Genomic DNA, 26,727 nt, shown 5'->3' on the forward strand with positions numbered 1-26,727 from the left:
GCAGAATTTACGTGCACAAAGCTTAATATCCAATCTAAACATAGTTAATTAGGAGTTTTACTGTAAAAACAGTTGGCTCTGGCTGAGCCCCACAGCAGCCCTCCCAGTGCTGTGCTTGTACTGGTAGCCAGAAGGGTGCTGCTAACACACCAGCGTTTGGCTGCTGCTGAGCAGCGCTCACACAGCACCAAGGCTGGCTCTCCAACATCCCCCCACCACCAACAGGCTGGGGGTGGGCAGGGTCTTGGGAGGGGACAGAGCCAGGACAGCTGACCCAAACAGACCCAAGGGATATTCCATACCATACGACGTCTGCTCAGATATAAAACCAAGGGGGGTGGGGGGCGACATTTGTTATTTATGACATTTGTCTTCTGGAGCACCCGCTACGCACACTGAAGCCCTGCTTCCTGGGAAGTGGGTGAACATCGCCTGCTGATGGGAAGTGGGGAATAACATCTTTTGTTTTCCTCTGCATCCACGCACACATGTGACTTTTGCTATTGCTTTGTTATCTTGACCCACAAGTTTTGTGGGCACCTGGCATCCAACCAAGGTCAACCTACCACACTACTTCACAACTATAATTCAAGAATTTTATGCCAAACATGAACAACACAGAAGATAGCTTTTACTTCCACCCCACACAGAACATCACTGAAAGCAACACTCCTCAAGCCTGACATTTCATTTTAAACTACTGTTGAAAAATTATTTAAAACGCATTCAGGAGAGAACCAGCCAGAAATTCATTTATAAATCCACGCCGAAAAAAACCAATGATTGCTTGTACCTGGCCATTAAAACAGATTAAACATACTTTTAAAACTAGTGAAACATTTAGGATATAATTCCACTGATACTTCCAGTGAAAGAACCTAAGTGAAAATACTCATTTTGCTGGCAGATATTTATGAGTTTCCCTTGCAAAGGAAATCCAAGTAAATGCACTTGATTTTGAGTGGGGAGGTTCTTTTGTGCTCTTGTCATATTTACTTTTGGATATCATGTTCAACTGATATATTTTGTATAATCAGACTAGAAGTAAAAATCCCAAACATTTAACCTCAGAATGAAATTCTGCATCAAGCATTTTCCTCTAATTTTACCACTGCACTTTCAGCACTGGAGCACTCTGGCCAGCAGTTCTCTGGAAACAAAAGGGCAGCATTTTTAGAGCTGCGTCCCACAATGTCTTAAGACTTGCTCATGACCAGACTAACTGTAAATTTTCTGTATATCTAGCCACATACATGAAAGGTACTGATTTGGGGATAGAATATGCAGCAATTTAAAGCATAAGAGCAAAGGGGATTTTTTACTGGCTGCCAATAGTAAAAGGAAAGCTGGCAAACAGCTTATTTGTTACAAAACCAGCTCAGAAAACCACTTCTTAGACAAGTCTTTCATTCTAAGCCGGTAATTGAAATCTGTCCTAAATGGCAACCGTGTTTGTGACTACTGCCTGATGATGACCAAAGCTAAATGGATGCTCTTGGTTCTCCCCATGAGAACTGGAATTCTCAGACACAACTGGGGGGACAGGGAGAACAGACTGCTCCCCCCTCAAGCAATATGCACACTTTTCCAAGCAGCACTTAGACAAGCTGATGGAACCAAGTTTTTCCACCCCTATGGTTTTATTATTGGTAACAAATAAGTCTTTAATATCAAGCTATAGACAGGTTAATAAACAAGGCTCTCCTTGCAAAATACTTTATTGCTAATAATTGACCTGTTATATAAATGTACAAATATTTAAGATTTCATCCAGAATACAAAAGGCTTATGTAAGGGAAAGGAATTCAAGTCTCGATGATAAATTACGGCCAGACATTCAGAATTTCTAAGTGGAAAACATTATGATACAATATAAGCCTGTGGTTTGCTTGTGTTTTAAATACTGATTTCAACTGGAAAAGGTTCAGAGAAGGGCAACAAAACATGATTGAGGGGAATAATATGGTTGTTGAAGTTTATAAAATAACACATAGCAAGGAAAGGTGAGAAAACCAAACTTTTTCACCTAGCAGTGAGGCTGCTTTAATCTAATGACCCTAGTTTTTATTCTGGAAGCCAGTAAAAATTGGTTCTTTATGACTAACGTAGATAAGCTGCAGAACTCCTTGCTGCTGGAGTACTGTGAATGCTAGAAGTTTATTCAGCGTAACAGCCAACTGGATATATGCCAGAAAGGTAATATCTGCCAAATGCCAAAAAGATACTATCACCAGGTTAAGAAATCCATTCTCTATGCATCTCCAGAGGCTGGCAAAGTTCACCTTGAAAGTATCGCTATGACTGTGCCCTATTCTTACTCTTCCTTCAGTATCTATTGCTGGCCTTTGCCAGAAGATAGGACTAGAAGTTTTGGGTTAACCTAAGACAACTCATCCCTTCTCCGGGAACCATAATTTTATGTCCAGAAGCAGTGAGTTCAAGGGGTTTGCTTCTCTCTCTCTTACAACATTAATTTTTTGGGGGGTAGAAAGCTATGTATTTAAGTAAGAATCTCACTTTCTCACACAAAAAAACCATCTTTTCTTACATTTCAGTGAGAAGGCCTGAAAAACTTGTTCCTCTTTTCTGTCAGAAAATACACTTTTTATCAAAACTGACGTTCGTCAGCTGTCTCAAAATGTATTTTCTTAGATTAGTTGCAAAGTTTTATACTCATCACAATCATAGGACAAAAAAACGTTACAATGCTTTACAAAGAAAAAATAGTCTAAAAAGTAGGACCAAAACAACTGACAGGTAGCTTCTTGAAATATTCCCTTCCATCCACCCACCCTTACATTTTGGTGCCACTGTGTGGAAAAGAAAAAATTCCAAACAAGCCCAACCTGTTTTCCCTCCGATTAATTGTAAGGGCACCATGTTGAGAGAGATTATCTTTTATTTCAATAATCACAGATTTTTAAAATTTTGCCCAGTATCAGCACCCTTTAAAATACTTTCATTGCTATTAACAACCTTGTTTGTGTATTTCAGCCAATATTCTGATTTCAGTCCAGAGGGTCCAGATCACACAATTGCCCTTGAACACAACCAAACAGCAAGAGCTGAAAGTACATATACATTATGGCACAAGTGAGAGGCATGCCGATATCGAAACCAACCTTACTCTGTCCAGCTACCTACTCCATCTATACAAACTGCAAACTCCTCCAACAAAGAGACATCTTAAAAGAGGGGACTATCAGATTAAGAAACAAATGCCAGAAAAGACCATGTTATCTTAACTCAAACAGGTCAGAAATTGTCTTTTCAGGCATTGAACTTAAGAGAAGGGAAAACAACATACAATAAACCCATGACCACCATATAAAATTCAGAGAACTTTCTTTAGGAAGTCTTTCCCATGTATAGTTATCCTTTTAGTTCAAAGCCTAACCTTATTTCAAGGTCAAATTTGTGCAGCTTTCACAGGTTTGTTCTTGTGCTAACTTCTCTTCCCCCTCTTTTTTTAGCATTAGCTTTATCACATATCTCTGTACTTACAAATGTCCAGGCTTAAGACTTTTAGTTACAAGTCATCCTAATTAAATACACCTTTTGAAGTACACCTTTAAACAGTTACTTTGCAAATTCATCTTTTGCAGTAAGAGTAGTATTAATCTCCTGAAAGTATAATATATCTCCACATGAATTAGTTGTGTATGAGCCTTCCATAGTGAATTAAGGGAAGTAAGCCTGCAATTCGTATCATCCTGCAAGGTTCATTTCTCTCCGCTGAGTACAAAGACAGTCTGCACAGTTAGCTCAGACAGAAAGTAGTGGAACTGAATGCAACCTTGGGAACTACCATTATAAGTTCTTTTCTCAATATCTGTACCATTTTTCTAACCTCTGCTAAATGGTCTTCACCAGTACTTTAACTTTTAGAAGTCTGGACATCAGACCAGAATATTATTTATCAACAGTTTTACCACTGCTCTGTAAAAGGTCAAATATGTCGATTTCACCTTAGTATTTCCTTTACATACAAATGCTCATCCATGATTTGTAACTAGGAGTTCTTTGTTGATATAGTCCCAAACTACCTGCTTTGTTATTTGAAGTTGGAATGAAAACAAATTTAAAGGATTACAATTCTCTGGGTAATTGCTTTGCATTCTTTACAATCTCTAGGATTACTCAGTAGAACTCCAATTCTGTGAAATTTTCCTGGCTTGAGATCTTTAAAAGTTATCATTGCTGAATCAGAATTCTTTGCTTCATACTTTTATGACTATAAAGTTACCTACGGCCTGCTAACTTGATTAGCTGATCACACTGAAACTGCCTGTCGCCACTGTCTAATCCATTAATAACATCATCAAGATTCAACGTCCTCTTCAAACAGAAGTTTCTGCATCGTTACTTGCTTAATGTTATAAAACCTTTCAGTTACAACCGACTTCCTTGATTTTTTTTCCCCTATTTTACTGCTATCCTGTCTCTTTCAGATTAGTCTAAAGTTTGCTAGGGGAAAGGCAATATTCTGGCTTGTCAACAAAATGTGTTTGGTACTTGCAGAACTGTGGGGCTTGGGGATATCTAATAAGGCTTCTGAAGTACACCTCTTTTCAGACAAAAATCTCTGGTAGGAACATCCCTAGCTCCTGCCTGCTGGACTGAACACAAGCACAGTGAATTTAAAAATCCATTTGTAGGGCTTAAGAACAAAACAATACCAAAAAAGTAATCACAGCTTCTTCTCTCCCCCCCAAACCCACTCCATACACATACTGACACTATTATACCTTGTTAGTCCTCACCAATACCCTTAGGACTAGGTTATGTCGATTTTATCTAGTTTGTCTTAATTGCAACTAGAAAGAAACAGAGACAAAATGGTGACTGGCATTGTGGTAGCATGAAGGTGTGGTTTCCCTAAAGGATAAACCAAACTAATGAATTGCTGTTGCCTAAGGGCTGCAATCCCATTCACACATCCTTCCTCTTCTGCTGTTCACTCTCACTGCTTACCTGGCACCAGGCTTTGACACTTCTTTGACTGCAAGGAAAGCCGATTTGATTCACTAGAACTGGCAAGAAACCACCAAGCAATAAAAAGCAAATTTACTGCGATGGCAAGATTTCTGCTTGGTTAGTAAACTGAACTAAACTGGCTTATCGAGTTTTCAGAAAACAAAAGAACTGGTACAAGGAAGGCGGAGGAATAAACTCTTCCCCTTTTAGTGCTGAAATGCTTTAAATCAGGTCAGCTTTTAGCACGGAACTGCACCTTTAGCTGCTGACTGTAAAACTCAAGAATGACAAAGAATCAAATTGTTCCAGAGGGAGCCAGATAAGAAGGTGATCACGGGCAAAGGTCTCTAATCTCAAGCTCTCCCCTCCAAACATACCTCATCCTATATCGTGCATCTGGCTTACTGTTCTCAGGAAAGCAATATTTCTCCTCACTCTTATCTCCAAAGGATGTGGATCAGCACTCTCAAAAACCATGCAGCAAAGGCTACTTCTCAGCACTAGAAAGACTGCAGAAAGAGGAGACTATGGAAAGCATGACAAGAGCCACCCAACCAAGCAAGGGTCAATGCAAGGAAGAAAAGGCAAGAGATGGACCTATTTCGAGGCAAGGGAAAAATGGGAGATGAGATTATTAGCTGTAATAGAGTTAACAAGCTGAAGGTTTTTTTAACTGACCATCCCCTTATTTTAACCAGACATCCCTGTTGCTCTAATCTGCAGGAAACAAGCTCTTTTGAGTAGCTTCCACTAAACAGATGGTAGCTAAGGAATAAGTAGTGTTCAGGTCAGCCATTAAATGGACTCTATCCATCAGAAGATACCATAGCAAGCTGCACAATCCTGCAGACAGAACTCTTTTTTGAACTTCAAAGGACTTTGGTCTGCAATCTTTTCTGATCGTTTTCAGAATCAGGAAGAACAGACAGTGAGATCTGCATCCCACAGTGCCAGTATCATTTTGGTGAGGAGGGATTATCTGGGTAATGTTTGGGTTTCTATAGGTCAAAAGCTCTGATATGATTATTTCTTCCTGAACACCTCCAACAGAAAATATAATCCTTTGTTTCAGTAAAACCACACAGAAGAGAACTGTACTCTTTTTCAGATATATTGTTGTCATTTCAACACATATGTGCAGGTGTGTATATATACAATTATATAGAGAGAGTGATAGCTTCTTTCTGACAAAATCTGACAAATTAGAATTTTCTTTCTAGAATGATGGCTATAATAAAAATAGTAAGATATTTATTTTTATTTATATATTAATGATTTAAAACACACACACCCCTTTTGAAAGGTATGATTAAGATATTAAAATGTCCGAAGATTACTATAAATGCTAACTTTCCAAGCTGCACGTTCCATTAAATCCTCAGTTCATCAAGTATTGGTGTAGGGGTAACAAAGTTCTTATATTCTATGATTCCTTCTTTTTTAATCTGAAGTGCCAGTCCCTGCACACTACCATGGATACCAAAGCTGTATTTCAAGACATTTATAATTTGTACCCACTGCTAACTTACGCATATCAGTACTGAAATAGTCAACATACTTTTACTCCAACAACTGTGAAAGACTATTAGACACAGCATGTATTGATCGGTAAAATATACTATGTTTAAGCACTGATGATTAAAAAAATACATAATTCTTGCAAATATTTTTATAAAGCAACTGAATTTATGTTGCTAAAATAAAAAAATCATTAACAAAACACACGGAGAAATAAAGTTTACCTACCTTTCTGATAGAAGAATTTTCGGTAATAATATGCACCAAGGTCTACATGTTCAACAATGTATCTTTTCACTCTGTCTAGATGTAAAATCAGATTCTCCTTGGGAACTTCCAAAACTGCTACTCCAGCATTCGTGCAATGAGAACTCAGAGTCGACTCAAACGAGGCACTTTCACATCCACTGAAGGAACCAGAGTTAGATTTGGAAAGGCTGATCTTCCTCTCCCCTTCCCCACCAATCTCATTACGAAAATAAGGACAACTCATCACAAGTTCATTGCTTTTATCATCTCCCTGATCCATATTGAGACTTCCTTTTGAATTCAGGTCTTCAGTGCTGCCCATTGGAGAATTGAAACTTGCAGAATGAGACAAGGGTCCAGAGACAAGTGATGCTACAGCAGCAGCAGATGCACCTGTGGTTGTGTTCCTTCTTTTAATAACATTATGCCTGTTGATTGCTGCTTCATTTAAATCAAATAAAATACTCTGTACATCATAATGAGCAAAACACTTTGGACAAGTCCAAGGCTTGATGCTATCTTCTGACCTGTTATCTTCAAGATCTGAAGACTTCCCAAGCTCCCCTTCCCCTTTGGCATTGCGCAGCTTACGAAAAATGGATGAATCTCCTGTCTCTGATTTTGAGCGTCTCTTGAGTGGCTTCTCCCTTTCCTTAAAGAGTCTCAGGTTTTCCCTTTGAGTAATAGGCCCATCTATCACATCTAGAGAGAATCCTGAACCTTTGCTTCCACTGGCAATCAGGAGTTCACTAAGCTTAGTTGTGGCTGGGCTTCTCTGATCAGACTTTTCATCTTTATAGCCCTTCAATAAGTCAAAAAAACTTTCCCCTGAAGTTCCCTGTTTATCTATGGAAGATGTGCTGCCATACTCCCTGTGCAGAGATGGTCCAGATTTAAAAGTGGGTGAAATACATTCATCAAAACTATCCACATCAAGCTCACTTATGGTAATATCGCTGTTGCTGCGCTGTCTTATTCTGCGAAGAGCTTTCCTTGGGGAACTGGGATAGCCATCAGGTGTAAGAAACCTGGAGTCTAGATTCTCAGATTGTCTGGTCTTATTTTTAAGTGTGCTCTGGATGCTCTTTAACATGACAGAATCACTAGCATTCAGGTTAACAGAGCTTCCCTGACTCCCAGGACTGCTTTTAGAAGACATGCTGTCGAGGCAACTTGATGTTTCAATATCTTGACTAGATCTGCTTGTTTCCTTGATGTTCTCCTTCCTTGGGGGCCAATCAGCAATCCTTGCCCTAACCCCCATTTTAGGGACTCCAGGGGTAGACGTAACGTGATGGGAACTTTCATTGCGAGGAGGTCCAACGGGTGCCATCACTGCAGATCCTAAGCTGCCATTCTGTGACCTAAATCGCCTCATATAAAAATCATCCGAGTGGACTTTTGAGGTGCCATCTGTTCCAACTGATACCCCAGTGGCAACAGCCCTTTCGGTCTGGGACCGCTTCAAGCTGGTCATGATCTTTCAGGATGTTCAATCTTAGTAAGTTCCAAGAGAAATCACAGTCATTTCTGCTTTTTAAATACACAGTTCTCTTTTGGAGAATAGTCTCCAAAATATACAACGGTTGCATGAGATCTTAATCATGGACATTTAAGGACACTGTTAAATGCAGGATGTCTATAAAACTCAGATATTCAGTATGTTTTGATAAACAATAATTTCCTTTAAGTTTTGCATTTTAAGTAGCAGCCATGCTCCGATACATTCAAACTGTTTTAACATCACTTGCACCCTGAAATGTCAGTGTTGTAATCCAATCGCTTATGCTTCTTTTAAGCCTAGAACAGAGAAAAAGGAAGATCAAAGCATTAATCATGTCATATAACTTTTTTTATAATCGACACTATCAAATTAATTATTCTACATTATTAATATTTCTAACAGACATGCTTTTAAACCTTGTTGATCATCATTTCAAAAATGCAGAATTGTATTATATGGTGAAGAGTTTTCTAGATATTGCTGGTTTACCTTCTGAAAAAACCAAACTACTTCTACATTTGGATTCCACACCTCAATATAATTTTTCCCTTATGCACAGATTAGTGATACTTTTTGAATGGGTTAATGGACAGTTTTGCAAAGCATAAGCAGGGCACTAAGTTCCTCCGCTTAAAGACACACACAGCATATATTTCCTGTAGAAACTATAGAGGAGCCAGATCTGGACTCCAAATTTTGTTTAGAAACTAAAGAATTTACCATTTATAAGTCACACATCCTTGGTTGCAATTAGGTATTAACAATGCCTATTCAACTTTTCCATTAATGTAAATAACTATGATATGCTAACAAAAAAAAAGGAAGCTAATTAGCAAGAAGATTACAAAATTATAGAGAGAATGGCTGTCAATACAATTTATTCTATGTTTTGCATAGCCTTATTTGCAAATCAGCTGGACAGTCCAGAAAGTATGTATTATCTCTGCCCAGATTTCACAACATATAAAAAGACTAAAGCTAAATCAGAACATATACTTTTAAATAACTTCATATGAAAAGTTCCTTTTATTTCCCTGGCTAACAAAATATTGTCTGCTACAGCTCCTGTATAATCCAGTTTGACAAAGCCATGGAAATTAAATGCTTTCCCATACCTCATCAGTACTGAAGTGATTACAAAGCATTTACTATACTACCCTTTGAGAAGCTGAAAAAAATAATCCACAAATGCATCCTTGCTGGTAGAAGACAAAAGCATGAGACTGTCAAGATAAAAAACTTGTACTGCTGTGTACATCCTTTTAACACAAAGAAGTTCATTATTTTCAAAGGCTGGACCAATTACACAAAATGTGGCCTTTAAATATTTGCCAAATATGTGTAGAGAGATGCTGCTGAACCAGCACCATGTTGACAATACAGTACTGTCTATGAATCAAGGCTTTCTGATGCTTCCAGGGAAACTAGTACTTTCTGCAGTCTCGTCTCAAAACTATGGAGTACTTCAACCCACACTAATTAAGCATCAAGCCAGGACACTTTCTGCCTCCAAAGGCAGCATGTTTTACCTTCACTTCCCACAGCAACTCTTTGAAATAGCTCCCATTTATATCAAGCTGAATAAATAAGGAATACTTAAAAGGCAGTGTATCACACTTAACAAGAACACTACAAACGATCTCAGGTGTTACTGTATTTGCACAGCTATTTACATAACAGCAGTTACATTCCTTGAAATTGTGCTACAATGACACTGCTGAAACAATAGGGTTTTTTCTACCTATGTAATTAGAATAACTTTAGAAAGGCAGTCTATCCATGCAGCTGTTGCAAAACTACTCAACTTCCAGCTGTTAAAAATTTCAAAACACTCTCCAGTCTAAGAACTGATCAAACTGATGAAACACCTCTGCGCACAAATCAGATCAAGGAAGGAAATAAGCAAACACTGGGTCCCATCATAGAACCTAATGTTCTGCCTATGCTCTTCAACAGTGCCATAGAAAATACTGCTTATGCAGGACGCTCTATGAAACGGGAACACTGCACAGACTTTTTAAACCGATATACAGGCTGGCTTTTATAGGCAGAATGGAAGGAAAAGATAATGAAAACTGATAAGGATTTGGGGCAGGAGGAAGACAGGCTAAAAGGGGTAGTGAGGGAAGAGTCAAGCTGAGGGTGGAACACAAAATAGGCAGAAGTGTCCACTACCACACACTCCTCTTCCTAACCTGCAATGAAAGCCAAGATTTCTATTCCTCACCATTCCCTTTCCACCATCAGCACCCCCGACAGCAAAGTACACATCTCCTCCCCCTCGAGTGCTGGTCCTTAACAGAAACATATAACCTACTAGTACAAGTTTCTCATTAACTTAAGGGCAGAAGTTCACTCAGCAGTTCTAAAAATTCACAAACTTGGTGTTGACCATATAAGCACCCAAATGCTATCAGTTTCCCCTGCCCCACAGATTTTTTTCCTTTAAAAATTTTCAGGCCAACAAGATAAATATATATCTATGAAAAAAATATAATTAAGTGGTCTGTGGAACTTATTTCTGACCTGTTGTGTGTATGGTTCGGTCATTAGTTACATAACCACACAGTACATTTTCTACATACTTTCTCTGTTCCTGACTCAGCACTAAGGACACCTCTCTCTGCAGACCAGTTGTTTCATGCTCTACAGGTTTTTGCAACTGTCCTACCTCATCTGCTGTAGCAGCTGGAATACAGGCAATAAATGATTAAGGTAACAATATCATACCTTGCCTGTGTCCATATTTGTATTAATTAGTTCATTTTTTTTTTTTTTTGAGACTGTAACTACCTGTCTGTGGTTATTTCCTTAAACATTCTTGTCCTAGTGTCTAATTTGAGACCTAACAGTCTGATCTAAAAGGTTTGATTAGCTCCAATGAAAATAAAGTGAAAACATTACATGTAGTAACATTAAAAACTCCTAAAGCATAGATCCTGGGTACACTGGTCATCAGATTTAATGGAAAAGGAACAATAATGGCAATCTGTACTTTTAATGTTTTCTCTACTTGCAAAACATGACTGCATCAAAGACAGGGTGAATCACACGATTTAAATGACCATTAATTACCAATAAGCAGATGATATTATGAACAGGAAAACCTGCAGAAAGTTAAATATTAAGTAGCAGAATTGCTAACACAAAATATGTAATCTATTAAAATTAGTTACAACCGCAAGATAGGCAGTACAGTACCTACTTCTAAAGACAAGAACAGTAATTGTGAAGAGTGACAATTCCTAATTCATTACTATTTCAATATAGAAAAAAATATAATTCAAGGTAGAGCTACGAATATATACATGAACAGAATACGGTGAGGACAAACTAGCACAACCAAGAAAACATAAGTTCAGATGAATTGGAGAAGCATATTGAGGTGACCAACAAAATACTCAGATGAGTAGCTACATATTAAAAGCTCTAAATAAAAACCATACACAGAAACTACAAAAAGTAGTACATTGATATTTAATACTGATTACATAAATTAAAAACCAGTTAAGAGAACAAGCTTGGAAATGATCTGCTTACCAGACTACACACAGCAACTAGTAAAGCAATCTGAGGATCTGTTCAAAATGGGTCTCAAATGCTTAGGACAAATTTTAGTCATAGCTTTTTACCAGCAGCAGAGGACTTTGTGTCTATTCTCAACTCAAAATGAGCTACAAACCAACATGGTTTTATGTTTTCCCCTTCTATTTATACCTCTTTCATCACTTTGCACACTCCTCCCAAACTGGGGTTCCAGATGTAGGACAAAGGACCATTCCCATCAAACTTGAAATGTCCTTGCAGATGAATCTCAAGATAGTTTTGCAGCCCTATGTCATTCTTAAAAGCCAGGTAGGTCAAGAGATCTTGATATATTATTCCTTGTGACTGAAGTTAGTAGCCACCAGGAACATGAAGACCTACTATCAAGATTTCATCAGAGGCCTCTGGATAATAAAGCAGCAAACAACAGCAATGGATTAAGAAGAAGAAATGTCTCACTCAAATCAGCTGAGGATAGTAAAAACCCCTCAACTACAGCATGCTAGTTATTTTCTATCTTGGATTCAGGCAGCTAAATAAGGTAATTCAACACCTACTAGTTCAGATGAATGGATAAAAGGAAATCAAGCCTGATGCATCAATTTAGAGACCTTCTAATACAGTTATTCCTAGATTTAATTTATGTGGGATTGTGCTCTTTTTCCTTACGAAGTAGTGACTTTACCCTCAACTGAGTCTTACTTGAAGAGATTTAACAATTACTATGTTATCTGCTGGAAACATGCTGAAACCTCAAATTCTAGGATCACAAATGCTAATGATCTTAATATTCTTATGTTGACAGAGATAGATTTGGGGGCACCAAATTAGTTATGATTCATAACGTTCCAGAGGAAAGACTTCATACTTCACACCATCAGCCCTCACTAAAAAGGGTTTTTATTATAAAAAGGCATTTTATAATTAAAAATTTGTGAATGAGGGAATCAGTTTTCAAATTCTAGAAATGTCTCACTTGCCAAGTTTCCACACCACTCCCACACTCCACCACAAACTACAAAATATAATAGAGGATGGTAAATGCAACATATGACCAGAGATACTTTAAAATACTGAAAACTGTACGATAAGGAGCTCAGAATAACGTTTTACAGCAACTAGTGTTTAAAAACAAATTAAATCATCTCTATTTCACACTAAATTTTTAGTTTACTAAACTTTAGCCAATGTAAGAAATGCAGTGCAACACACACATTACTGGTAGTAACCCTTGTTAACTTCTATTGGGAAAAGAACTGGCATTGCCATAAAGCATCTCCTCTGAAATCAGAAAAATAAATTAGAACAATGAAAAAAATATTTTATTTACGAAAGCTTATCTATTTGTGTCAAATTCTTACCTGCATTATTATACAGATCAAATTCCAGAGGGGGGGAGAAATACTACCTTATCAGCTGATTAAATTAGTGTATGTATAAAATAATGTCCAATTTCATAAAATTAATTTCTCTGAGGAGAAAAGTTCCATTTAATCTTTAGAAATACTTGGCTTTATGTGGTTACCTATTATTAACTCCATCCTTTTCTTTCCATGGTAAATTTCATCATTGTAATTGAAGGAAAGTTAAAAAGTGCATCTTTCAGAAGATTTTTTTATCAACTGAAAGGCTATTTGAAGAATAGTATTTGGTATTTCACTAGTTTATTTGTTTTATTTTTGTTACACAGAGGAATTGCTGTTTTGTGTTAACTGAATTTGTGACAACTATCGGCATAAGATGAAAGATAGATTCCCCTAACTAGCTTTCTTCTTCCCCCCCACCTGCCCCATCCATGTTAGCTACATAATTTGCCACTGATCTACATGTCAGCAAGCCTGCGTTTATGCCCTTTTCTCTGAATGTTTCCTTGCTCCTTAACTCTCACAAGAAAACCTTTGCTCTAAGGAAACCCAGTGCCATCTGTTGCCATATTGCACATCGATCATCTGCACTGATCTGCTGAGATTTAAGTAGTGCTTTATTCTTAACATCACTCTCTGCTGAAGTAGCTCACGCTAAAACACAAACTTAGCAAGACTAGATTGATTTTACGGAGTAATAGTAATTAACGTGAACTACTACCACCAGTTTCTCTGCTCTTGCAGCATGCCTTTAAACAGGCAAACACACGCTTGCTTTGCCACATGCTGAAACAACTGGAGGATATGTGGTCACCAGAGATGAGTGCTAGGTTTGAGCTCATGTGCTGTGGCACTTGGCAGAACTTGATCCCTCAGGTTTTGAGCCCTGCTAGCCAGATGTAAACGGTCAGTCAGCTCAGAGCACACCAAAACAGCTGGTCTCCCTGGGCAAAAGACCATGAAGTCACACTCAATCATGCTTGCATTGAGTGGTAAAACGTTCATGCCATAACATGATGGTAAAAGAAGCATAATAAAAGCTACCAAATTGAGATAGATATAGGAACTTAGGGGACAGTAAGCTCCTATCTGTGTATTTCAGCACTTTTTGCTCCATTATGTTCTCCTACTCATTATTCTCCATGTAAACACCACAGTATCTTAAACCAGAATTGTGTCCTCTGTTTCCACATCAATTTTGTAACCATTAATCAAGATAGAGAAATCACAACACCCCAGTGTACCAGTAACTGTTGCAGAAGCAAACCCTTTAAAGCTTCTTTTAACTGAGACCAAGAGAGAGAAAAGGCACTGCTATTCCTACTTCACCACTCATGTTCCATTTTGGTATGAGTATAATTTATTTAGATAATTAAATGCAGAATCCCTTTCCTGGAAGCTAACTTACAGGACCCGAGAAAAAAGAGACACAGACAAGCCTTACTGTATGCTATACTGTATTCTATTCACAGAATGAGATTGTTAACAGCGATAGTTTATTTTTGATAGCAGTGCTTGCTCTCTAGGAAGCAACTCTAAACCAGTGCCAAAAACACGAGAGCAAAGTATTTTAGCTCCTGGATACCATCTCTCAAGAAAGTGAATTTTTAGCAACTACAAAAGGGAGTTCCACCCAGCCCCCTGTCCCTGCCCCTTCTTTATTTAAAGAGAAGTTTCTCTTCTGTGTTTCATTTTCAGTTTCTAGTTGTTGATATATTCCCGCCCTGGGTAAAGATTCCAAAACAGACTGCTCCCTGGCGTGTGGACCCTTGTAAAATTGACTTATCTGCAAAGCATCCAAGTTAATCAATGTGTAACTTCTGATACTATGAGACTCTGACCTATGAACAGACCTATGAACATACCATACCTGGTATGGGTACATTTCAGTGTAATTTCTGTAAATTACAGTAAGTACCAAGGATGCACTTTCCTGAGGTTTACACCCTTGCCCATACCTCCGTAGCACAAAGGCTCATACACCACCCTCTTCCTCCAGCCTGGCTGCAAGTTTGTTTCAGGCATAACTTCGGTACCTGTACAAAGACAGAGCTCAGCCTGTGGTCTCTGTGCTGCACCACTGGCTACGTTCCTGCCGGCCACGTGTGGCCACTAGTGCTGGCAGTCATCACCACGTGTCTCGGCAGTCATCACCACGTGTCTCACAACATCCCACAAACACCAGAGTTGGGTGAGACACCTCAGTTTGGAGGAGGCGGAAAGCCAGGTGCTTTTAAGTAGTCTGGAATGCAACTCAAAGCTAATTAATATTTTTACAGGTGTTAGACTGTGTTACTAATTTGATAATAGGATTATTAAATATATATATAAATCTATAATTTTGCTAGTGTTCAAGTTGTTTTTCCCAACACTACTTTGATCCTTTGCTCTATCACTGCAGTTGCTTCTCCCTAAAAAAAATTTGGAAAAAGAATTGGAAGGAGAAGTTCTGCTGTCTTCATGAAAGTCAACCAGCTCTCAAACCTCCAAAAAGTACAGTTTCTGATTGACCACATGGTCACATGTTTAAGAGAGAAACAAAAGGAGATTTTCAGAAGTCAAAGTTAAGTTTTACCGAAAGTTAATGGGCTTTATATCCAACAACCCCCATATCAATTGTCTAGAGAGCATTTCATATTCACACACACTCCTGGCCATGCTCCTGCAACTATTGCTCCTGCTTTAAAGGTACTGCTGCAGTGCTGAAATGGACAATTGGGAGCAGGCAGATTTTTACTAGACCCCAATGTGACATGTTCCCAATTCCTGCTTCGCCATCACTCCACCTGTGCCCCAGGCCTCCCCAGCAGCCAGTCACATATTATGTTTTCACTCTAAGTCCAGCTACTGACACTGTCAGCTACTATTACTGCCCTCCACAATCCTTCCCTCTCAACCCAGGGACCCTTCTGCCATGCAGCCTGTTTGGCCACAGCCCCCAGCAGAGTAAACAAATGCCACTGGATTCACATTTCAGACCTCAGTTTGTTCCCTCAGCAGACACCACTCAAAAGACAGCTGAGCATCTCATCAAGCAAAAGATCATTTTTCTCAGGCTTCCAAATAACAAAAAGGTGTTCAATGCATTTGCTTCCGTATCTACTGACCTGAAAATATGAAGCAGATCATTACTTGAGTCTATTACAGTTCCTGTATATTAGAAAAACCAACAGAAAGGAACTTGAAGTTACACAAAATCAAACACTATGTAAAGCAAAACACAAGTTCAAGCTACTACTGAAATACAGTATTTTGAAAATGGACAGCTAAAAAAAAGGTCCCATCCTTCTCTCCACATATAACCTGTTAAAAAAATGCCCATTGATCTATCTAAATGGTATTCATTTATGACAGCACACAAAGAAGTATTTTCGGCTAAAAAAAGGTGTTTTGCTGTTTTATGTAGGCCATGTATATTTTTGTGTATATATATATATATCTACACACAAGATGCTAACACTATCTCTCAAAAGCAAACTTGAGAAAACTCTAGACAGAAGTACATAAATATAACATAAGGAAACACTGTAATTGATTCTCATGCAATTTAAAGAATAGTTCCCACAACTACAAATGGTTTACATGCTTAATGAATCTGCATTCACTACTGTAATATGAAGAAAAGCAAACAAATTTAAACCTAAACCCACCACATTTTCATCATATATTTCTACAGGGAATTTTGAACTGCAGAACCTAATAACCTGGGATGGGTGCCACAGCAAAAAAGTATTAGGTATTCAGATTTTTCAAATTTTGGTCAAGTAAAGACAGCATAAGAATAATGATATCGAAAGTCAGCCCAGACTATAAAGTCATTCAGGGGCTACAGAAAGTAAGAGAGAGATCCTTTTAACAGTTCACATGTTCAAACAGATAAGGAAGCATGTAATCCTCAAGTAATCCTTGCAAGAAGTACAGTGATTTCTGTTTCTGTTTCAAGTGACTGCCACATACAGTCAAGTGTACAACACCAAGAAAGGAAGTCTATTAAAAACCTTAAAGGAAGATAGAGGGTTGTAAGCAAAAACTTGGACAACATTTTGCTGCCTTTTTTTTTTTTTTTCCAATTAATGATTGTGGGCAACCAGAACACTGAAATTGAAATGCATTCAGCTGAACCCTTCACAGCCTTCCACTATAAATCCTTTTGGGAAAAAACTTGAAAATTCAATAATGTACTTTTCAACGATATGCCAATTTACTATTTTTAAAGTGACAAGGTTGGTATTACTATACTTTTAAGCCCTGAAAAGAATACTAGTATATCAGTGTAAAGAACTTGATTTAAAAGTGTAAAATAAAAACCTGAAAAGAAATAAAAACCTCCTAATAATAAAAGTAGGTTTAAAGAAAAGGTGGTTTTTTTCTGTTCTTATTCAGTTACTGTTCCTAGAAGATAAAACTAAAAATTAGTAAGCAACAGATTTTATATGCAAGCAAGAATAATTTCCATCAACTCTTCACTTTCTCATGTTTTCCATTTTTTTCATTTTTCTCTTAGACCATCAGGCTTCATGCTTTGCCTGCAATCACTTAACTCACAAACATGCAATCCCATTTATAAGCCACTGAACAGGCTTCAAATTAGTTATGTATTAATTTGCAAAGGGATTCTAAATCACTACCACTAGCAAACATCTGGAGCAGTATTTAACTATGTTGATGGATTACTGTGTGCTGAATTTCGCCAAGATACTCCACCCCAAAGGGGGAAACTGAACATTGGGCACAATCTTCTGTCTGGAACCACATTTCATGTTTTCTGATGCCTACTTGGTACACAAATGCAAATAAATATTGTAACCACATGAAATAACATTTTTCTTCAGAAAATTAAATTGTTCCTGTAGAAGGCATGGCAACCAATTCAGTAAGTCACACATATTATTTCAGCAGTGCTTATGGAAATGTTGCCCTCTCAGTCCTCCAATATCACAGATATTCTTAAACTAAAAAGATTGCGAACTTTGCTCGGGGAATACATTTACTATGTTTGGTTTCATTGAGAACTAAGCATGGAGACCATCCCACACACCAAAAAGGAAAACCATCTTAGGTTACCGTCTGACACACATGCTGCATACACCTAAACTTATGAGGCACCATAAATCCACTGGGGGGGGGGGGGGGGGGGGGGGGGGGGGGCGGCAGGGTGTGTGTGGAGTTTTTAGGCTTCTAACTATTATATAATATAAGCAGGCATGACATCTGAAAACCCTGGGGATAATTCACTTCGATATTTTTGAGAAAACATGTAAAGAGCTTTTTGTCCTTTGACAGCCAGATGTAATACACATTTCTTTTCACAAATACCGTCTTTATCGCTACAAAGGAATAAACAGCTCAACAGCTCTATATAGCTTTACTTGTTATTTTTTTGCTGTAGATATTTTCCAGTGTCCTTTAAAATTAAGGCCCAAAGAAATACTGTTTTAAGAGAGCATTCTCCATTTTGGGGGGTATGAAAATCTGTCAGAAAAATACAGGTGGGATCTGTAAACAACTGAAATTAATTTCTGAGCACTAGGCATCTGGTGATAAAGGTAAGTGTGTTATAGCCCTTAATGATATTACCTTAAAAACTGAAAGGGATGTCTGAAGCTTTCAATATGAAATGCAGACTGATAGATAAAGCAGTAAACAGGTCTAAAACCTATCAAGGAACAGAGTACAACTACACAAAGCCTGTACTTTGCTAAATGAACAAATATTCCAATGGCACTCTCCTTTTGCATATGGGAACATACACAACACAAGACAAAAGCCAGACTGGTTGTACATAAATTACTATTCTACATCTAAAATGTCTCAAGTCCTAATAAGGGTAAAAAAACAATGTGGAAAGAGAAAAAAATTGCCTGGCAAAACATCTAGTAACTCAGCAGAAATCTACATACTGCAAATTGCAACAATTATCATTTAGAAAATAATAAAGCTAGATATAAATATTTTGGTTGATTCATTTCTTGTGAGCACTGTGCTATGAGTGGGTGTTCAGGTTGGATTTCAGAAGACTTAAACAGAGGAAGAACTCTAAATGTGGAAAACAGAGAAAGGGTTTTTCATTCTTTAGAAAATATCTCGTGTAGGTATTTCAGCAGCAACCAACAGGTAGATAACACCCTTCGCTCTGGTGGCATAGGTATGTTATGTTTTATCATTCTAACATACACTATATAATAAAAGAAATTGATAACATCCAAATAAGCAGTACTTAAACTTTAAAGATAGCTATACAAGTCACCCACTGAAGGCACAGTTATCTCCAGTAACAACAAAGGGAAAATAACACCTAGCTGGCCATACATATCAACTCTTAAAAAGTGAGCGTGAAAAATGTGTGCACAATCCATAGAGTAAAGTGACCTGCACCAAACTGCAATACCAGGGAGAAGCAGCATAAGCAATTCTGGTCACGAATCCAGACAGTCAAGCTGGCAATGCAGGATACAAACTGAAAAGAGCAAGCAAGGTGGCACTGACACCTAAACAACACACTTTGCAATTTAAATAAGAATCAGTCTATTACAAGCACACATATGCCAGCAGTACTAGCACTTCATCCAGACATCTTTAAACAGAAGAGGCAAATGTAGGTGGATGGTTGGATGTTGCTAGTTATCTCAAAGCCTAAGTAAACTTGTGTGTGTCTGACCTGCTCACCTGTCCATGCAGGTACACCACAGGTTTCACAACACTATAGGCATCTTTAACCAATCGCCCTTCCAGCTCAAGACCGGTGAATTTATTCTTTAGAAGATTTATTGTCTTTTCTGTAAGCAGGGCTACAATACCTGGCAGAAACAAGAAAAATAAACCTACCTCCTCCTGCCTGAATCCCAGACAGTGTAGCATGTCTACTTCAAGTTTTTGCGTTAAAAACTGAGGAAGTATGATGCAAAAGCCTTTTTGCCTCATGTGACTTTTTTCCGGACATGGTCAGTAAAAGGAAATACCTACATCTGTTCCTGGTTTACATGCATGCAAAACATTTTATAAAATGGAAACAGATCTGAAATCATTTAGATTCCAATACTAAAGCTTCAAAAGCAAATTACCTACAGAAAGTACATGTGTGGGTGTATTCCTGTTTCACAGCATCAACAGCCTTAATCAGCCTTGCATACTATTTCTGATTATGGTTCATTATATAAAATCATGTTGATAACAGTTCAGCAAGAAAGTTTCTTAACCCTTTCTGAAATAGAGAAATACCATTCTCGCACCAGTTTTCACACTTGAGGTGTGCACGTGGGTGGCAACTTTCCCCAGCCATGCACAACTTTGTACAAGGCTTGACAGCCAAGTTTAAACCACAGGAATTGCCCTGAACTATCTATCAGCATAAAGATTGTGCCTCATCCCTATGATGAGTATGATGACACATGCAGAAACGTCCTCAGCTCTGCTTGCAACTGCAACCCCCAGGTCCTTGCAGAGCTTCTACAGGAAGCAGACTCTGAAGGCTAAGGCATCTTCCTGCTAACACAGAGTTGAAATGATTCCCACTGCACCAGCTGGAGCCACATCTCCTGTTCACAGGCTGAAGGCCCTGCTAGGATTTCCCAGGAGCTTTTAGTAACACAAATAGCACTTAGAAGCCAAATGTGCCACCTTCAATTCACACGGCTGCATTTTCTTAAGCATGTACTCTTTCGATTCTTTATATGCTTTCCTATTACTTTGAAATGGCAATTTTAACAATATCATGTATTATCCGTTAGGCACACCAATATCTGAAAACTGCTTGAGAATGTCAACCATTGTGAACCATCACAAATAGTTTCTTGATAGGATTTCAAATTGGAAACGGATTGTACCTGTATTCCACAATGTGTTTGTTACATTTCAAGATAAATTAGGTCTTGATTTTATCCTGTAAAGACTAAATGATTTTATACCTCCTTCCATTAAGGAAATTCTGCTCGGTGATACCACTGTTGAAAGCATCTCATCTCTCTATACTGGAACAGAGTTTTATCCAGGGACAACCTTAAAGAAAAACGCTTGTCCTTTATGACATTTCCAGTAGCTGATTCAGTAACAAGTATGAAGTTAGCACTGCTAAGTCTTCAACATAAAGCAAAGTTTCCCTTTGGTTATGACAGCAGCAGTGTCAAGTCTGTTTTGACAAGCACCCTTTGGCAAAACCTACCCCCAAAACAGAGATTTTGACCACAGGCAAACATAGTAGTGTCACACTTAAATCAGTGCTTTGCAAGTGCACAGAGACAGCAACACCACCAGCAGACTTTAAAACTGAGATTCTATAAGCTTTTAAAGATCTCTGTTGTGTTATCAGTATTTCACTAGTAAGTCACAGGGTGTCAAGCCACAGCCTTTGAATCTAAGCAGAAAGATGAGATGTGTCTCACAAGATGAGACCAAACAAAAGCCCTTTGCTGCCATCAGGGGCAATTTCTGCACTTCCACAGGCCTGTTGAGAAGGGAGATCTCCAACAGACTATGAACTCAAGCAGATGGGGAAACCAGAGCTCCCAAAACATGATTTATCCTCTCAATGAAAGAAATTCCTTGTCAACATCTGTGTAAGTTTTAGTCTCTAGGATTTTACACAAAGATCCCAGTGTAACTAAGCTGACTTACGTGTACATACATGTTTGGGTGTGTCTGTGGGGTATGTAAATATCAGACATCATCAGCTCGATTTTGGGGTTGTAATCCTCATTAAGTCTCCTCTAATCCTCAAGCCTACCATGAGCACAGCAATGAGATTACGGCAGTCTATTTGGAGTAGGTAACACACAGCAAAAAGCTGTTACACCTGAAAACATCGTATGGCTAGTTCTACAGATACGTTTATTTTTTCCTACTTTATTCTTCATCCTAACCATCCAGTCATGACTTGTGAAATTCAGTGAGCCAAAAAATTGGGTTTTGAGTAGTGAGAGATGGTTCAAAATAAAAAGAGTTTTAAAACTGCCTGGTGAGCATGAATTCCTAAGATCACAGAAGTGCTTCAAAGTACTAACTTTAATAATGAAAAATTTGTTTCTCTTCAAAGTAAAGCTTTTAACTAAATTTCTGCTCATTTGTACTTTAATACAGACTTACCAGAAGTTCCACTAAGGATGATAGATTATTCTAGTTGCAAATTTCAAACATATAAACTGTGAGAAATGAACAAATCTCTCTCAAACACACGAAACTTTTGACGCTCTTGAGTAGTGCATTACCTCAGAATAGGGAGTAAACTGGAATCATTTTTTTCTCTATACAACAGAAAAGCTACGCTTATTGGAAGGCAGAAATTCTGCTGTGGAGCAAACCAGATTTTTGAGTATTTAGACTTCTTTACATACATAATTGTTCTTTGTAAACTGTTGCTGTAAAAGTACCACCAGAGAATTTTCACAGCCAGAGAAGATGTTTCCAATTCATTTTAATCTTTATTAAAGATGCAACAACTGCTCAGCGCAACTAACGCTACTGCATTTGGTTTACAGGCCAACAGTTGAAAGTCCTTCTTTCTTACAGGCTAACAGGAATGACAGGTAGCTTAAAAAGATTTCATAGTCCTGAAAATTTGACTGTTTACATATAGTTTATACTCCTTTACACTGCAAAGGTAAGATTTATCAAAAAAACAACTGAAAATATTACTGCTTCAGAATGTAACATAACATAGGGTAAGATTTCTCACAAGACGTTCATATTGCCCAGGATGTTCTTGACCGATGAAGAATTGTTGCAAGTCTGCTATGTGATCATTACACTGAACATAAAAATACATACACTAATTCATTTTGCCAATGTTAGTAGATGTAAACAGAATGATGTAATGGGGAGAGAAGTCCTGCCTTGCAGATCTATTACAATTCTTTCAGGAATCATCCAATATGAAACACATTTGTTTCATATGTCACCAATTTTCTAAATCCTCTAATAAGGTAACTTGCTAAAGACTGTGAAAGGGACAAGGACCATTAGATGATGAAAGGGAAGTCCTCATGAATAACTAAACGAATAAGGACAGGACTTTCACATGATCATTTCCACAGAGGAAAGAGGTTTGCAAAACTGGGAAACATGCAGTTCAACACAGTTCAACTGGTATTGGGTATAATCTGGAAGAGATTGTAAGACAACTGTACATCATCATCAGACTTAGGTATTTGAACTGGTAACAAATGATTCAACAGTGAAGAGATTCAACAACAGCTGGAATGCAAAGAGTTGCAGAAGTATCTCTTGATAATGACTGATTTGCATATATCACTTCATTGCTTCTGCAATGTTGATAAATACAAAGAGAAAGACATTTCCTAATTACACATAGGGAATGGCAAGTCCTAATCATCATCTTGTGACTTAAGAAAACACTTCCAGATATTGCAGACAGTCTCTGAAAACCTTAGTTCAATGCTCCTGAGCACCAAAAAGCAAGAACATTAGAAGGGAAAGAAGTTACATGCTACGAAGTCATAGTATGTCTATTGAAATACTACAAACAGTTCTAGTACCCTAGAAACAGAAAATTTCTAGTAAGCAACCAACAAGTGTGCACAACTCAACTATAAATCGCACAACCATGACTTAAAGAGGCCAAAACTTGTAGATAAAAAAGTGGTCAGAAATTCATAGAAGAAAAATCTCATCAAGGGCTTACAGTGCAAATATTTCAACTGCAGCTGAGTTCTACAGACTTCTAGAAACTAGGAAAACATACCATGAGTTGTTTAACTATTTGCTTGCTCCCACCTTTCTCTTCCATACAAAGAAATGTAGCAGTTGTCTGATTCAGAACAGTTATTATTTCTTGCCTAAGATTTACTAAACTAGCAAGTTTTATTACTATGAGAAACTAGCTTAAAAGATAATGTAAATAGCACATATTCATTTTCAGATTATAAGCAGCAGTAAGCCTTCAAAGCTTGCAGTGGCTGTAAGTTTGAATTAAAAACTTAGCTGTCAATTCTGTCTTGCAAATTTATCTCTCAAAATGAGCATGCTACTCTACTGAAATGGCTTAAGGAAAAAGATCATTAGGTCACAGCAGCCAATAAACTGAGAAAGGGGGGAAACCCCACCACCACCACTAAGATAAGAAGCATATTAGGAAAGGATGCCAACAGCAGGTTTGGGTAGATGTAGACTAATGCAGCTTCTGGGAACTAAACTACTTGCAGAACTAAGTTGACTTCAAAGTACTCATTTAGGACCTACTGCCCAGACATCACATATTCACAAGACTGTCTATCAAATCACAACAAAATAAGCATTTTCATCTTTTGGCAATTTGCAAATGTGTGCAATCACAGTGAGAAGACTATATCTAGCAGGGCATTTTAAAAGCTCGTTTGAGGACTTTTCCTATCACAGCAGCTGTTCAAACAAAAAGCTCTTTCCCTGAAAGCCTTGTCTGTCTTTACCCTGTTGAACCTAAGCGATAAGTATTTAAGCCAAGCCTTCCCTCAATGGCCCTCTAAAGGAAACTTTCTGGCTCTCTCCTCGCTGATCATAGATGAAGTCCACAAAAATCGCACTCACCAGGCTAACATTAGCTACTGTGAGTGGCACCCTCCACGCACAACTCCCAAACAGAAAACTTTCCGACAAAACCACGTGAGATAATAGGTAGATACAAATCAAGAACAGAAGAGTGGAAAGGTATAGGATAATTTTAACAGACTTAAGAGGATAATACAAAAAAAACAGAACAAAAAGGATGTGCCTGGGGAAGACAGAAACATAATAGCTGCTTTCGCCTCCCCCCCCTTAATGTTATTTATCCCATTCACTCATTCATCACAGCTAATAGTGAAGCTACTACAAAGCTTTCTTTCTAAAACAAGAAAGGAAAGCTTTGATTTCAAAGTGAAAAGGACATTATTTATCAAGCTACATCATCAACACCACCTATCTTAAACTGAAAAATCTGCATATGCTAAATGTTAGAACTGTGCACTGCCACTATGCCACAGTACTGTACAACTGATTTTATTTTTTTAAATCAGTTTGTGATGTTGACATTCTATAAATGAACTGTGCAAACAGTGCACTGGGAACAGACTGATATTGCCATTTTCCAAACCACTTGTTTCAGAATTGGTATCAAAACTTCCCACTCTCAAAGACATTTCATCAACTGCCACTAACTCTATTTTACTTAATTCCAAGGAGAAAAGTCATCAGTTCCATGTATGGCATGAGAAAATACTTCAGTCTTAAGTATATGTGGAATGAGTACAAAGGAAGAAAGTACAGTGAGAGAAGAAAGCAGAACGTAAACTGGATGAAAGTTACATAGAAAGAAACTGGGATGTTGCATTAGTGTATGCCAATATGTGTGAAAATAAAGTCAATGGATCTCCTTGTATCGCTCCTGCAAGTGATCACTGAGAGATTACAGCATCTGGGAATCACAGAAGAACATCCCCTTGAATATATGTAATAATCTCAGTTACATGATGCTAAAACTCTCCAGTTTATTACATTTTATGGACTGAATATGATGATTATTGCTCCTGTGAGAATAAAGTTTTATTGAGCTTGGTTACATCTGACATCTCCATGAAAACTATTCACATTCTTAGTACGGATTCCAAAAAAAAATTTTAAGAATGGAAGAATACTTTAATTCTTCAGCTCTTACTTAGCACTGCATTTTCATCTAAATAACATACCCAAGGTAAATTAAGGCAATCCTATCTGACTAAAGAATTTGTAGATGGGATCAAGTTAACTTTAAAAAAGAATGTTTATTTTGAAGTACAGTAATTCAGAAGTTTCACTTGATTCTATTGTTTGGACACTATTTTCATTTTGATACACTTTCCGCTGCAGTACATTAACCCGCAACGGTAGTGGTATCTGTATAACCCAACTCACATCCACAATAAGGCATCCATCCCTACATCACCTATGTCCTCCAGTTAGTGGTCAGAGCTCCCTTAAGATAACTCCACAGAAGAAAACAAAAGCATCAAGGACAAAGACCAGAGACCTAAAATTGAACTTCAGAAAAGACAGAAGGCAACCAACAGTGTAGAAATTAAGTTAAAAGTTTGAGAAACAAACTGTTATGAGAATTAATTGTGAAAGAGTGTGAGTATATCCAGAAAGATTATCTTCTAATTTTCAAATCTACTGTGAAAACTTAAGTTTCTAAACAGAAAACTATTTTAGAATATTAATAAGAAAAAATATTTCTTAACTGAAATAATTAAAAATCAGCACAGCAGCTAAAAGGTACATACTTAAAATACCATAAAAATCCAGCTTTATCATAATTTCTATATAGAAATGACTATATACACAGGGCGAAAAAAAATTACACCTGCATTTGTGAAAAACAGAACCAGTGGATATTGAATTATTACATCATTTTTTGAATTGCTAGTAATCTACAGTGGTATAACAATCTAGTGAGGTCTGAACAGATGCTGACTGATAATGAAAAGAAGTGGCAGAAGTACTGTATTTCTAGGGTACTAATCCTAACAAATATTATTTTAGATCAGTAGCCTAACTTCCAGCAGAGAAGCTGTATTAGTACATAGTTCCTGCAGCTAATGATCAATAGTTAATCAGCAGAGGAGAAAA

The 26,727-nt window shown here is 37.7% G+C and overlaps 1 protein-coding gene across 10 annotated transcripts in view; it reads right to left on the reverse strand.

Annotated features, from left to right (window-relative positions):
- SIPA1L1 (signal induced proliferation associated 1 like 1) overlaps window positions 1–26,727 on the reverse strand; it is a 220,839-nt gene that overhangs the window by 72,332 nt on the left and 121,780 nt on the right. For all 10 annotated transcript variants that reach the window (XM_037393750.1, XM_037393753.1, XM_037393756.1 and 7 more), the window contains one exon: window positions 6,724–8,544. In XM_037393750.1, coding sequence (XP_037249647.1) covers window positions 6,724–8,221 — 1,498 coding nt within the window. In that variant the 5' untranslated portion in view covers window positions 8,222–8,544. The remainder of the gene's footprint in view (window positions 1–6,723; window positions 8,545–26,727) is intronic.

Source organism: Falco rusticolus, chromosome 7 (genome assembly GCF_015220075.1).
Source record: "Falco rusticolus isolate bFalRus1 chromosome 7, bFalRus1.pri, whole genome shotgun sequence".
Classification (NCBI taxonomy): domain Eukaryota; kingdom Metazoa; phylum Chordata; class Aves; order Falconiformes; family Falconidae; genus Falco; species Falco rusticolus.